Source organism: Vipera berus, assembly GCF_964194415.1.
Source record: "Vipera berus genome assembly, chromosome: 1".
Lineage (NCBI taxonomy): Eukaryota > Metazoa > Chordata > Lepidosauria > Squamata > Viperidae > Vipera > Vipera berus.
The window spans coordinates 96952542-96966608 of record NC_138202.1 but is presented as its reverse complement, the minus strand read 5'-3'; the positions used below and the strand labels follow the sequence as shown (position 1 = coordinate 96966608).

Below are 14067 nucleotides of genomic sequence, written 5' to 3'. Positions count from 1 at the left end.
AGGAAGGATTCTTATAATTAGTTTCAAAATTTTATTTCCAGTCAGTCTGAAGCCTTAGTCCATTTATAACTTTCCAAAAACAATGTCCTAATCGCACTTTTGCTGGTCATTTCTGAATTAAAAAATATTTAAATTTATTTATTGTATTTATTTTTCAATAAATAATAATTTTTTTCCTGAACCACCTAACTTCCTCAATAGTTAGTGCACAATAAAACATCAAAAAACAAAAGCTCTATAAAAATTAAAATGTTAGAATTAAAATGTTTGAATTAAGAAGTTAGAATTAAGAAATTCTTAAACTTACACGAAACTTCTTTTCCTGAGGATTAAGAGAATCACGCAGTGTGATGCAATTTGTCCTCTTGAAGTTTCCAAATTTCCAAAAAGCAATTTACAAGTCATTTCCAAAATTGATTAAGAAAGGAAGTGTCTTTTTAAATCTCTGAACTGTGACTTGGGCAAAACTGGCCCTTCTGGTTCCCAGTCTCTAAAACCCACCGAAGGCTGCTGCTTTATGCCCTTGTTGCTGGGACTGTCTAGACCAGGGGTCTCCAAACTTGGCAACTTGAAGACTTGTGGACTTCAAGTCCCAGAATTCCTCAGCCAGCCAAGCCATGGCTGGCTGAGGAATTCTGGGAGTTGAAGTCCACAAGTCTTCAAGTTGCCAAGTTTGGAGACCCCTGGTCTAGACTCTATATGGAGCACTACAGGTAATCCCACCTCTTCTTCTTTATTTTAAGAGGCATTTTGAAGCACCCATCTGTTCATTGGCTCCTTCTTCTGCCATGGTCAACTGGCTCTGCTGAAGCTATTTTCACTCGGCCATTGCTTCCACAGAAGCATAGCTTTCAGATATTTCTTGTTAATTGCTTTTCAGCTAATTATAAAACTTTGGATCAATAGGTGTGATAGTACTGGATGAATTTCATTCAATTCTTAGCAAAAAATAAAATACATACATACATATATGTATATGTGTGTGTGTGTGTGTGTGTGTGTGTGTGTGTGTGTGTATGTATAACACTGCCTTGTATGCAATCAGCCCAGGTTCGAATCTCAGAAGGGTATAGCTGACTGAGGACGACTAAGGAGTCAGAAATGCATCTCAGTTTCCCTTTAATTCTTTGTTAGTAATTTACACAAATATATATATATATAATAATTATATATATATAATTAAGAGCAAGACCACGCTGCCATGTTCTTTTTAAATGATTTCTCCTGGCAACCCTTCCAAACAAACCATACTTGTTCAGCCTTTTTCTAATTGTACTGTCATGAACTTTAACATTTAGGAGGCCTGTAGAGTCTGAGATAAAACTCTTGAATTTTTTGCAATTTCTCTGAGCATTGCATGGTCTGACCTTGGGGTGAATCCACTTCTGGGAAGATTGGCAACTGTTTTGAATGTTTTCTATTTGTGAATAATCTTCCTCACTGTAGAATGATGGACTTTAAATTGTTTGGAACTGGCCTTATAAGCCTGCCCAGATTGATGGGCAGCAACAATTGCTTCTCTAAGATCATTGCTGATGTCTTACTCTTTGGCATTGTGGTAACACACATCTCAGTGAGACCAGCAAATCCCTCCAACTTCGACCTTTATAAAGGTAATCACACATCCTGATGATCAGTTTTCAAAGGCACTTGATTAGCAGCACCTGTCTGCTACTTAGCCTCTTCCTACCTATGAAAGCGGTAGGGGTGTACTTACTTTTTCACACATGGCTTCTCCATTTTAGGGGGAAAAACACATTTTTTTCACACATTGACTTTCTTTTTGTAAAATAAATAATGACATGGTGTAATACGTCATGTATTGTTTATCTGAGGTTGTATTTACCTTAAGAACCACTAAGGACCAGATAAGTTTTACTACGTCCTGATATGTAAAACCATGGAACTCAAAGAGGATGTACTCACTTTTTCACAGGACTGTATATTTGAATCTCTTACTCTGAGGAACCCTACGATTCTGGCTCTTCTTTATCTCATTCCTTCTAATGGACTTTGATTCCAAACATATTCTGCCATATGTAATTGTTTTTATAACAACACCAATGCAAAATAATTGCTAGCTTCACTAATAGGATGAAGTTTTCATTTAATACTTTTTAAGCCTACATATATGCTGAGAGTCTTTAACACTTGTCACTATGTCAACTCCCATCACCATTACCATGATCATCATCATGTAAATAATAAGAAAATGTCAAGTCAAAGTGAAGGAAGAAAAAAAGTACAATCCTCTGAGTGACAAGATATGAGGGTACAACTATATCCCAAACAGGCAATTAAATATGTCCAGTCTCTACACTCTGTAGAGAGGAAATGATTTAGTGACATCACTGGAGAGGCTAGAATTGAAAGCTTTTATTTATTTTTGGGCTGGCAGAGTCAATGTTTTTTAAAAAAGAAAATAGACTTGTTAAGCCTAATGATAAATATATTGTTTTGCTCTTAAAAATATATTTTTAAAAATCAGTCCAAAAGTCAGTTATGACTTCAACATAGAATTTGTGTATGTATATCCTGCTATTGTTCTCTAACCTGTATTGAGCTCCATCTAGTGGCCAAAGACAAAACCTTTCATTGTATAGAAAGTTGCTTTTGATAGTGTTTTAACCCTACAGAGTGCTCATCTTCCCATCCTCCCTAATTTCAGGGGGAGGGGGGGGGACAACAACAGGTGCATCCTAAGAAGCCAGACTCCATTTTCTAACATTCTGAGGAAACAGAAGCACCTGGAAGAATCCAGCGTAATCTGTGGTGCATGTTCATCAGAGGATAAAAATCCATATCATCCATCTATCTATCTATCTATCTATCTATCTATCTATCTATCTATCTATCTATCTATCTATCTATCTATCTATCTATCTATCTATCATCTAGATTGATCTTGAGTGGGGGGGGGGTTAATGCACCCTCCCCAAATATGGGGAGAAGGAATCTTTTTATATACAGTTTCACATCCTGTTCCTTTAATAAAGTGTCACGGTCTACGTACATGGTCTGATTTATTGAAGGATAGGTGGATTTAGCTACATGTCAAACTGTATACATGGTAACATGTCATGAGGACAGAACAATCATGATGCCAAATATTGAATTGTCATTGAATTTTGTACATTGAGCAACTCTAGGAGTCATAAAAAGGCAGCAGATGCCATAAGTTATTTTCCCATTCTAGACAGATGTTACCCTCCCCCCCCCCCCCGCAAAAAAGACAACTGAATCAGAAATATAGTAATAAATTGAGCTATCATAAGTAGCTCTTGATTTATAGCTTCGTTTGGGAAACCTGCCCCTGGATTTTAGATGGTAACATTCTAAACCAAAATTAAACTTGGCAAGTAAAGTTTCCTGCTGAGTGTAAGCGTGAGATGTAAGGGGAACAGCATGGAGGGTTCTGTTAATTGCCTCAGCTGGACATGTGTTGATTAATTAAAGCTTCTTTTGGAAGTGTTCTTCATTTTTCTGCTAAGGCTATCAAGCTGCTCAGTTATTAAACTTCAGTGCCTCCCTCATGATGTCTCTTAGGAATGGCCAGAGATGCTTAGATAGTTTGGAATACAAAAACAGGTGTCTCAGGTTGGGGTTATTGTTATTAACTGAAGTGAATAGGGAATTGCAGATTATCTTACTCAGATATTTTTTTTTTTGCATACATCCTGAGTGGCAAGCCAAAAAACTGGAAAATGTAAATAGCACTGGTGCCTCTCACAAGAGCTCAGATGGTCTTTGTGTGTCTGTGTGCATTTCAGCATTTTTAGAAACAGATGGGGCAATTTTCACCAATTTAATTTTGACTATCAAAACCATATTTATAAATTTCTTCTCCCTCCCCCAATTAATAAATAAAAAACCAAGATCAGAAAATATTTAGCAATTCTAAAAATCACCAGTAAATAACAGCTCTATATTTATGTTGTTGTTTTTTCTTCTTCTTGATCATACAGAAGAACTGGATGGATATCTTCAAAGTAAAACAGATTTGCTGTGAACAAGTGTGTGTTTAATTGAACATTTTAAATGTCATTTTAATTAAGTGATTTAAATCTCAACGTTAACATTTATTATGTGGAAATAAAGCCCCTTTTGCAGATATAACGATATGTTTTCTGTACCTTCTTCTCCCCAAAAGAAAAAAGGTTGCATTATGCCTTATAATACAAAATTCTGTCTCAATTTTCACCTTCTACTCATGGTTGGTCAGAATGCCACACACTATTAAAGCACGGATGTACTTATTTTATGTACAAAAAAAGTTGTTATCAGTTTTGCCTAAAGCAAACCTTAAAGTTCAAGGGAAAACTGCTCATAGAGAACTCTAAATGTTTTATTATGTTCAAGTGTGGCATGAAGAATTGTGCCACGCTTTGTGCACATATATGTCAGGATATCTATGTGTGCATGCCTGCCAACTAGCATATAAGTATGGGAGGCGTGCATGATGTATTTTGTCATCTCAAAAGAGCTTCCATGAAAAAAGTAAAATCATTTGTGCTCCTCCTTAGCAGATTAATTGCTAATAGGATTGTAACTTTACCACAATTTGAAGAAAAAAAATGTTAGGAATGACAGGATCAACAGTTTTGTCAGTTGGATGGCAAGGCTAATAACAGTCATTGCTTAATGAATGAACCTTTATTGTCAAAGTACAACCAGATTAGCTGAGCCTCCCTTCATGCTCCCACCCCCCAACTCACAGTGACAACAGACCTCCATCTTATTACACCATGTGAACTAATTGCACCACACACCGGCCTCGCAAGTCAATTCTGCATAAAGTTTATAAAAATTATTTCCCGTTCAAAAGCCTAACAGCCCATGGATAAAAGCTGTTTTTCAGCCTGTTGGTGCGGCTGGCTATACTCCTATATCTCCTACCCGATGGTAGGAGAGTAAAGAGATACTGTCCAGGGTGTGAGTCATCCCTGAGAATTTTCCTCACTCTTCCAAGGCAACGAGTCCTGGCGATGTCATCCAGTGGTGTCACGGGACAGCCCACAATGTCTTGTGCTGTACTCACCACCCTCTGTAATACTTTCCTATCCTTGGCTGTCAGACCAGCATACCAAACCACAATACCATACGAGAGGACGCTCTCTATAGTAGACCGGTAAAAGAGGGTCATTAGCCATTGTTCTACCCTGTTCTTCTGCAAGACCCTGAGAAAGTGAAACCTCTGTTGGTCCTTTCTAGCCACCTGGGTTGTATTAACTTTCCAGGTCAGATCTTCGCAGAGGTAGACTCCCAGAAATTTAAAGGAGGAAACTCTCTCCACACAGTCCTCCCCGATGTAAAGTGGGGCAGGTTCCTCCTTTTTTCTCTGGAAGTCTAGCACCATCTCTTTCATCTTGCCGATGTTCAGGTGCAAGTTGTTGTTACTACACCATATGGATAGTTTTTGTACCTCCGCCCTGTATGCTGTCTCATCCCCACCTGTAATAAGACCCACCACAGTCATATCATCTGCGAACTTAATTATCGCAGTGGATGGGTCAGATGATACACAGTCATACAGTATGTGTATAAAGAGTACAGGTAGGGGCTAAGCACGCAGCCCTGTGGCGAGCCGGTGCAAAGCTTCAGGGGGGTGGACAAAGCAGACCCAATCCTCACTGTTTGTAACCAGTCCCTAAGAAAGTCTTGAATCCAATCGCAGATGGCAGGGGGAGAATTTCAAGTCAGTCAGCTTCTCGATGAGAATGCTTGGCAAAATGGTGTTGAAAGCTGAGCTATAATCAACAAAAAGCATCCTGGCATAGCTTCCAGGTTTCTCAAGATGACTTGCTACAGAGTGTAAAGCAAAGTGTTGTTTAATCTTTTAAACAACAAATAAAGCATAGCCATGTCAAGCACCAATGTCATATTTTAATTTTCAAAAAATATTGAAATTTCAAAAATAACAACTAGAATAATTATTATTTGTTCATTGCATTGTGGAAATTTGTTCATTGCATCCTTAAAACTGAAAGATTAGGGTATAAAAATTTTATAACAACTATGGTATAATTTCATGATGACTGGGGGCTATAACTGGAGATGAAAATATTTCATGTATCACAATCAGTGGTGGGATTCAGCTAGTTTGCACCATTTTGGCAGAACTGGTAGCTATTTTTTTGTTGCCCAGGCCCAGAATGGACTTCTGGAAGCGACAGAACAACCACACAGGTTATTCACATATTTGAAACCCACCACTGATCACAATCCCAGCATATCTACTATGTGTACACACAGATACACAGACAAGTGCATGCACCCCGCACCCCACATTTATATTTCTGTTTTATGAAATATAGTTTTAGCAAATCAGTTTCCTGGTGCACATTAGGAGATTATGTTTAAAAATTTATCCACCATCATTAGTCAATAGAATTAGCAAATTATCCTTGCCACAACTAGGCTGCTACATTATGCATAATAATGTGCTAATTTTGTTTTATCCTGAGGCAATATTATAATCATTGATAAATCACAGTTTAATTAACGAAGGGAAAATGGAGAACTTAAACAGAAAAATAGCACTAGCTTATAAAAATTCCTTTTCTTAGACATTGAGGCATCATCTACTGAAATACATTACCCTGACTGATTACAAGTCTGTAGAATCTAGATTTCAACAGGTAGGTTGGTCTATTGCACTTGAGGCATAAATGCTTACAGCATGCACAATTTTGTAGGGTTAGGGTTAGGGTTAGGGTTTTATTTCAACAAAGCAAAGCGATCTTTTAAAGTTGATTCACAAAATGACACGATCCTCCTGCTTCTAAAAAGCCGGGCAAAAAGAAGCAAGCTACTTCTCTTTTGTTTTTGAAGCTTCTCCTGCACTTGGCAGTTCCTTAATGGTCCCTGGTCATGATGACTATTATATCAACACATCATGTCATCAATTAAACCAACTGCATCCTTACAAGGAAGCAAACAGTGAAGACTCTATAGTGTAAAGTGCCCGATAAGCAGGGCTACCTTGAATAGGCCTAACATGGAGAGAGAGAAGACACTGCATCTAAAAAGGGGATGGTAAATGTGTAGCTCCATGCCCTGTCATGAAGCAGCAGCAACCAACTTTCAAGGCCTATCTTTGAGGCCTTGCAAGGTCTGTCAAATTGCACTTAAATGATATAGGAAGGGGGCTAGAAAAAAATATGATTCAAGCTTCATTATTATATAGGGAAGATTACCATTCCATTCTGAATTTGTTAACTCCTCTTCTTGTCACATTAAAAATGTCACATTTGAGAGATCTCTGAGGGCATTCTCAAGCGTTTGTGGAACTTCTGCTGTTATGGCCTTCCCTAACACATTTTAAACAACACTGATTCTCTTTAGACCTCAAGCAGAATGCATAGCAATAGCACTTAGACTTAACACCACTTCATAATGCTTTACAGCCCTCTCTAAATGGTTTACAGCTTATTGCCCCCAAAAATCTGAGTCCTCATTTTACTGACCTCAGAAGGATGGAAGACTGAGTCAACCTCAGACTGGTCAGGATCAAACTCCTGGCAGTGAGAATGCAGAGTCAGCCTGCAATACTGCATTCTAACCACTGTGCCACTATTTCTATACAAATCTTTGCCATCCATACCAAGATCAAGCCAACGAAGGTTTAAAAAAAAAGCACAGAAATATTTTATAAAAACCTCTTGACAAGGATGAATCAGTAAGCAACACCACTCCCTTTTTTGGAGATTCTGGAGATTATTTTAATTGTGTGTGTGTGTGTGTGTTCATTCTCACCAAGTCCTGGGAAACAATTGTCCTGAATAGATATTTCTAAAGAGATATCAGCAGCTGCTAGTAGGGCACATTTACAGTTTTCTCCCATTTACAATCCCATCTGTGTCTATACTCACTTGCGTATTACTGTGAACAAATGGTTTGATAAGAGTTTATTCAAACATTGCTATGATACTCCAGGGGCAAAATCAGAAAGAAGGTTTTGTTCGGGCAGATTGAGCCTGTTCTGAAATTATTTGCAAATGAAAACTGCAGGGAACTGAATTTTTTATAAGCAAATCCAGTTCTTAAAAAACAGCATACAGATGTACCCTGATAGTGGTATGAAATTTGAATAACTGAATGTTGGATCTTTTATTGTCTTCAATTAGACGAAATTTAATTTAACAGCAGTTCTACAAACATCATGGGCATTTTGGAAGCAGAAATTAACATGCTTAATTATTATTAACATTAATTGAAGTGCATGATGTTTTTTTTGAGGAGTATATATGCATTCTTTTTAAAGATTCACTGATAAAAACAATCTGGTAAATAAGATCAGAGAAAGTGAATGTGAAAATGTGTATGAGTTTTCAAATCCTATTTTAAAAAGATGTAGGAATGACACCCTTGAAAAAAGACAATTTCCACAGAGGCACAGTATGGACAGAACAATTTAAAGTGCTATGTGGCATAAGTAAAACCACGAAACAGCATGAAATACCAAAGAACGTACACTATATGCTTGACCAAATCAAACATTGCCTTGAAATGTTGAAAGTATTGACAAAAAATATGTTATAAATGCCTATTGTGAAAAGAATTTTGAACAAAAGATTCAGTCAAGCAACTCTAGAGAAAGGAGAGGGAAAATATGCAGTATAGTATAAAGCAACACACATTATAATAAAAGTATCAGATAAAAAGGCAGTGCAAAAAGTTTCAACCAAGCAGAAATTCTAGGCTAGAGATAAATTTATTGGAAATCCTCAAATAAAATCCTGGCGTGTCCTATATAGACTTATACTCTAGAACAGACATGTCAAACTCATGATGTCACGTGACGTTGCACGATGTATCGGAACTTTTTTCCCATTGCCGGCAATGGGGTGGGCATGGTTTCCTCATGACACGTCTGGTCCGCGGGCTGACAGTTTAACACCCCTGCTCTAGAAAGTTTGCAAATTATTTTTTTAAAAAAGAAAACTTTCAGAGAAAGTGATGCTTAGAGAAAAAAGTAGAGTTCCATAATAGAAGCCTTGGTGGCGCAGTGGGCTAATGCCTCCTTAAGTAACACCAGCTGCCTGCAATTAGTGCAGGTTCGCATCCCACCAGGCTCAAGGTTGACTCAGCCTTCCATCCTTCCGAGGTAGGTAAAATGAGGACCCAGATTGTTGGGGGCAATAAGCTGACTTTGTAATAATGCCGCTTGGGGTGTGTGTGAAAGCTCTAATAAGCAGGCATATACATAGAATGAAGGCTACTGCTAAGCTTGTAAGCCGCCCTGAGTCTTCGGAGAAGGGCGGGATATAAATGGAATTAAAATAAAAAATAAAATAAATAATAGGACAAGTGACTGAAATGTTTTAATTGGTGCTCTCATTTAACTGTAAATTATGGCTCTCAGGTTCTCATGGACCGAGCTGCAATTTATAAGGCTCTAAAGCTCCAGAGGTTGTGGAGCAGATATAGAACTTAGAGAAGCAATAAAAAACTTGAGAGATACAGCCAGTAATGCATTCAGGTAAGTCTAGGACAGGGGTCTGCAACCTTGATAACTTTAAGACTTGTGGATTTTAGCTCCCAGAATTCCTCAGCCAGCTATGCTGGCAAAGGAATTCTGGGAGTTAAAGTCCACAAGTCTTAAAGTTGTCAAGGTTGCAGACCCCTGGTCTAGGGCAATAATTCTTTGGAGTTATAAGAAAAGAGTAATATTGTTGCTTTCTTGTTATAAGAAATTGTTGTATTTTAACAACCTGCTTGCCTTATTTAAATAGAAGGTGCCATGTCACATGTTAATATAAGGAATTGTAGCTTTCTAATCTAAGGAATAGGAGAGTCCTATTTTGGTGGAGTCCTTGATGCTTTCTGACCTTGGTTGTTTGCTTGCAGACAGTGCATTTCCTTTTTAGCTTTTTATTGTCTCTTTTGAATAGTGTGTAAATACGGTTTATTTCTATGTGTCTGTTGATGGCTGATTCATCTAAATTCCAAGCTTCCAGGAATTCCCTAGCAGCTTTGAATTAGAAGAAAACAAAAAGATTGGAACATCCCTAAATCAGGAGCTACCAAAGACTCCTACCAACACTGTCAGGTCAAGCTAGGGGGCAACCACACCCTCACTCACACTGATGATGTAACCTAGTTGGATAATGAAACATCTGGAAGCAAACAGCCAAGTTTAGAAAGCATCAAGGACTTCACAGTTCAACTCTGAGCTACATCTATCCTCTTCCATTGCAGTCCTATTTCTTCGCATAACTGGAGTTTCCAAGGCAGTCCTGATTCAAACTAGCTTAATCTTTCATTTTCCATCAAACTAAATTTGGCTTACTTATGAGCAAGCAGGAACTGTATTAGCTATTAGATATATCCCTGGTCCTCTAGAAAAGTTCAAGACAATGGGAAATATATATTTAGTTTTATTGCTGCATCACTAACACCTAACCCAGTGCCCGCCCATAACTTGGTCTCCCACAAATATTGTTAGACAGAAATATCAACGGGAAGATGCTTTTATCCACACGTTTTTATCTGAGAAAGAGAGACACTTTTGTGGATGGCATGAAGTTTATAGCAACCTGTCAGAGGACAATGATCGAAAAATCTTTTGGGAGGTTGGCTCCCTTCCCTACTTACACGTTTTGTGGTTGCCAGGCAGGCCACTGTGCTTTTGCTTTGATGACCGTCAAAACCTCATCACTCTGTAAAAGAGAAGCAATGCACATCAATAAAGAAAATGTTGTTTGAACAGTGTTATGGTGAATAACATTCTGCAGTGACTTGTAACCAGCAGAAAAGGCACTTAATTTCAAATGTCTCCTCATAATTTACATGCAAGAGAGATACAGCTCTTGCCTTTTCCTTTTGAGGAAGTAAATGTAGGCATTGCTCAGAGTCACCCTTGGGGAAATGGGCAGCTATACAAATTTGATCAATCAATCAATCAATCAATTAATCAATCTTCCTGTTTATCCTTACATCAAACAATAATTCTGACGTAAGGTTTCTTAGTTGCCAAGTCATGTTTGGAATTAATCTCGTGATGTGCAGGTGTACAAAGGGAGATTACATTGGAATTGTCTTCCTATGGCAATTTCCCCAAAGATTATTTCACAGTCAGCAGAATCTGAATCTCCCACTAAGAAAATGTTTGCTGGGACAATGAAACACTTGGCAACACAGCTGTAATCTGTAAATGTATTTTGTGAGACTGTGTTTTAGGCAAAAGCAGTGAAACTTTGGAATCAACACACTGTACACTCTGCTCTGAAGGTAGTAATTTTTTCAGGCATTCTTGCGTAATGTGTGCATTTTGGCACAGGGGTTGTTTTTTTCAACTAAAAGTGAAAAAAATATGGACATCTCATCTCTGACAGCTCCTGTCCCTAACTTATTACGACAATATTGATCTGCTCCCCGCCAATCTCTTGAGAGCTGGTGAGCTTTAGTTATTTTAAGTTAAATACGTTAATATAAATTGTATTTAATTTGCGGGGTTGGCAAAAAAACAGCTATTGGTATCATAGGAATTTGGAGTCCATTGGTGCCATATTGCTGACTGCAAATTAGCCTACAACTTTCAAATGTTAGCCAAGGAAAGACACAAAACATAAGTATGCAGCATATGAAGGCAACAGAGCATCCTAAATTTAGGAGTTTCCTACTGGCTAGTCCCCATGCTTTCAACTCTGATGTACAACAATTGTGACATTGTACACAATAGGTTAGTTTTGGGATTCTCCTTAAGGCTGGAATGAAATTGAGAGTTGCATATAATTGTAATATTGTGAAGAAGCTTTTCTTTCCTAAATAACATTGTTTTCCCTTACAAAATATCATCTTCATGGTGCCTCTGTAAAGATCTCCATAATTCTTATTTACACAGCAATATATTTTTATCTTTTTAGGTTTTCTAGAGATGGGAAATAAATGAGTTTATCTTGAAGTTTCACATGACTTTTCATCAATTCATATTTTATAACTAGGCACAACCAAAGCCCAGTCATGCTTCCAAACCTATGGTTGCCCAAATTTTACAGTGCAGTGCACAAAAATGCATATGTTAGGATATATACATACATTCATATTGATGGAAAACATTGTACAGAAAAAAAGTTGCATTAGGAAAGATTACCTGCAAAAATGTATACTTCAGGGGAAAAAAATGCATCTCAGAATGAACATATTAGGAAAATATGCATATAAAAATCCACAAGTTTCTGCTTATATTAAAAAATAACAACTCACAAACTCATGCATAATTGGTTGAAACCATATTGGCATTTATAAGAAGGAAAACTGGATATTTGAAATGTATAAGTTAGTCTATTTGCCAAAGTCATGCTTATCTTTTTCCCCCCATAAATATTTTGGGTTATCACTTGAAGAGACAATTGAGCAGCATTCTCGGAAAGACACAATAGTTACAGAGAAACCTGCCCTAGTTAAGTAGTAACTGACTGAACTCCTTGTTCTCTGATTCAATGTAAAAACAACATTATAGAATGCAGTGTGGGGGGAATGTCATTTGGTACAGATTGGTTTGATTTATTCTTCATTTGGAGAGTTTGTTGTTTACTAATTTAGAATCAGCACAAGACTTCCTTATGTGCCAGTATAGAAACAAGGCCAATGTTCTTGAGCATGTTGGACCTGAGCATATTAGAATATTTAGAGATTAAGTGCTGCATTAAATCCGTTAGACATCTATGAGAAATACATATATTTATGTATATACATATATTTACATATATACATACATAAAAGGTAAAGGTAAAGGTTCCCCCGCACATGCGTGCTAGTCGTTTCCGACTCTAGGGGCCGGTGCTCATCTCCGTTTCAAAGCCGAAGAGCCAGCTCTTGTCCGAGGACGTCTCCGTGGTCATGTGGCCGGCATGACTAGACGCCAAAGGCGCACGGAACGCTGTTACCTTCCCACTGGAGTGGTCCCTATTTTTCTACTTGCATTTTTACGTGCTTTTGAACTGCTAGGTTGGCAGAAGCTGGGACGAGTAACAGGCGCTCACTTTGTTACGCAGCACTCAGGATTCGACCCGCCAAACTGCCGACCTTCTGATCGACAAGCTCAGTGTCCTAACCCACTGAGCCACCGTGTCCCTTACATACATACATGAATATAAAACCTTTTTACCCTAGACAAAGGGGGGGGGAGGTAGGGGGGGAGGAGGGAGGGGGAAGGGGGGATTTTTAAAGGAAAATTGTACCTTAAAAAAAAAACCTTTTTACCCTAGACAAGCTCCCATGGAGATTCATTCCATTCCCGCCGCAACGTTTTGGTGCTTTGCTGTCATTGATATGTTAGCCTATTACTAGATTATAAACACAAGGTTTTATAGTATGCAGAAACTCTGTGTCTCTACATAGGGGATATCAGGGATGCTGTATAATTATGAAAAGGCCATCCTTTTATTTCTTTTATTATTTTATTCTATTTAGGAAAATTTATAGGGCCACCCAACTCACAGTGAATCCAGGTGACTTACAAAGATATAAGCCCAGTATAAAAACCCAATAAAAAATAGCAACCTTCCCCCCCTCCCACCAGTGAGAACAACCAGTCAATCAAATAAGTTATTTTGCTTTGACCACAATATCAGCAGCACTTGTTGAACTTTAAGCTTTTAATGGAGGAGGCCACAACCATGCAGAGGTCATTCCACAACTTTTGGATCTCTGAGCAAAGATGAGGTTAGGGCATCCCACATAAAATATACTAATACACACATACACACACACACACACACACATCAAAAGTGTGCATGTGTGCTTGGGTATGAATGAAACAGAGAGGGAGCAAAGCAAAAAATCTAGAAAGCTTTCTTGTAAGGATTTGTGGAAACAATCTAATACGTGCCAATACTATTACTAATATTTTTTGCCAGAAGAATTAAGAGCGGTATGAAAAGTTCTGACTATTTATACGAAACCATTGTTACGAAAGAACAATAAATAATACACATATGGCTGTTTCTCTTAACTGTAAAAATAGAGAGCAATCTCTGCTCCTTCCCAGATCCCTGTATCAGCAGTTCTGAAGTTATATGTAATGTAATGAAGCTCAAACAAAGCCACCAGACAGAGGGGGTT

The 14067-nt window shown here is 37.9% G+C and overlaps 1 protein-coding gene across 1 annotated transcript in view; it reads right to left on the bottom strand.

The window, feature by feature from the left end:
* SPON1 (spondin 1) overlaps nt 1–14067 on the bottom strand; it is a 365804-nt gene that overhangs the window by 54633 nt on the left and 297104 nt on the right. Inside the window, exon 7 of the mRNA XM_081336752.1 lies at nt 10597–10661. Coding sequence (XP_081192878.1) covers nt 10597–10661 — 65 coding nt within the window. The remainder of the gene's footprint in view (nt 1–10596; nt 10662–14067) is intronic.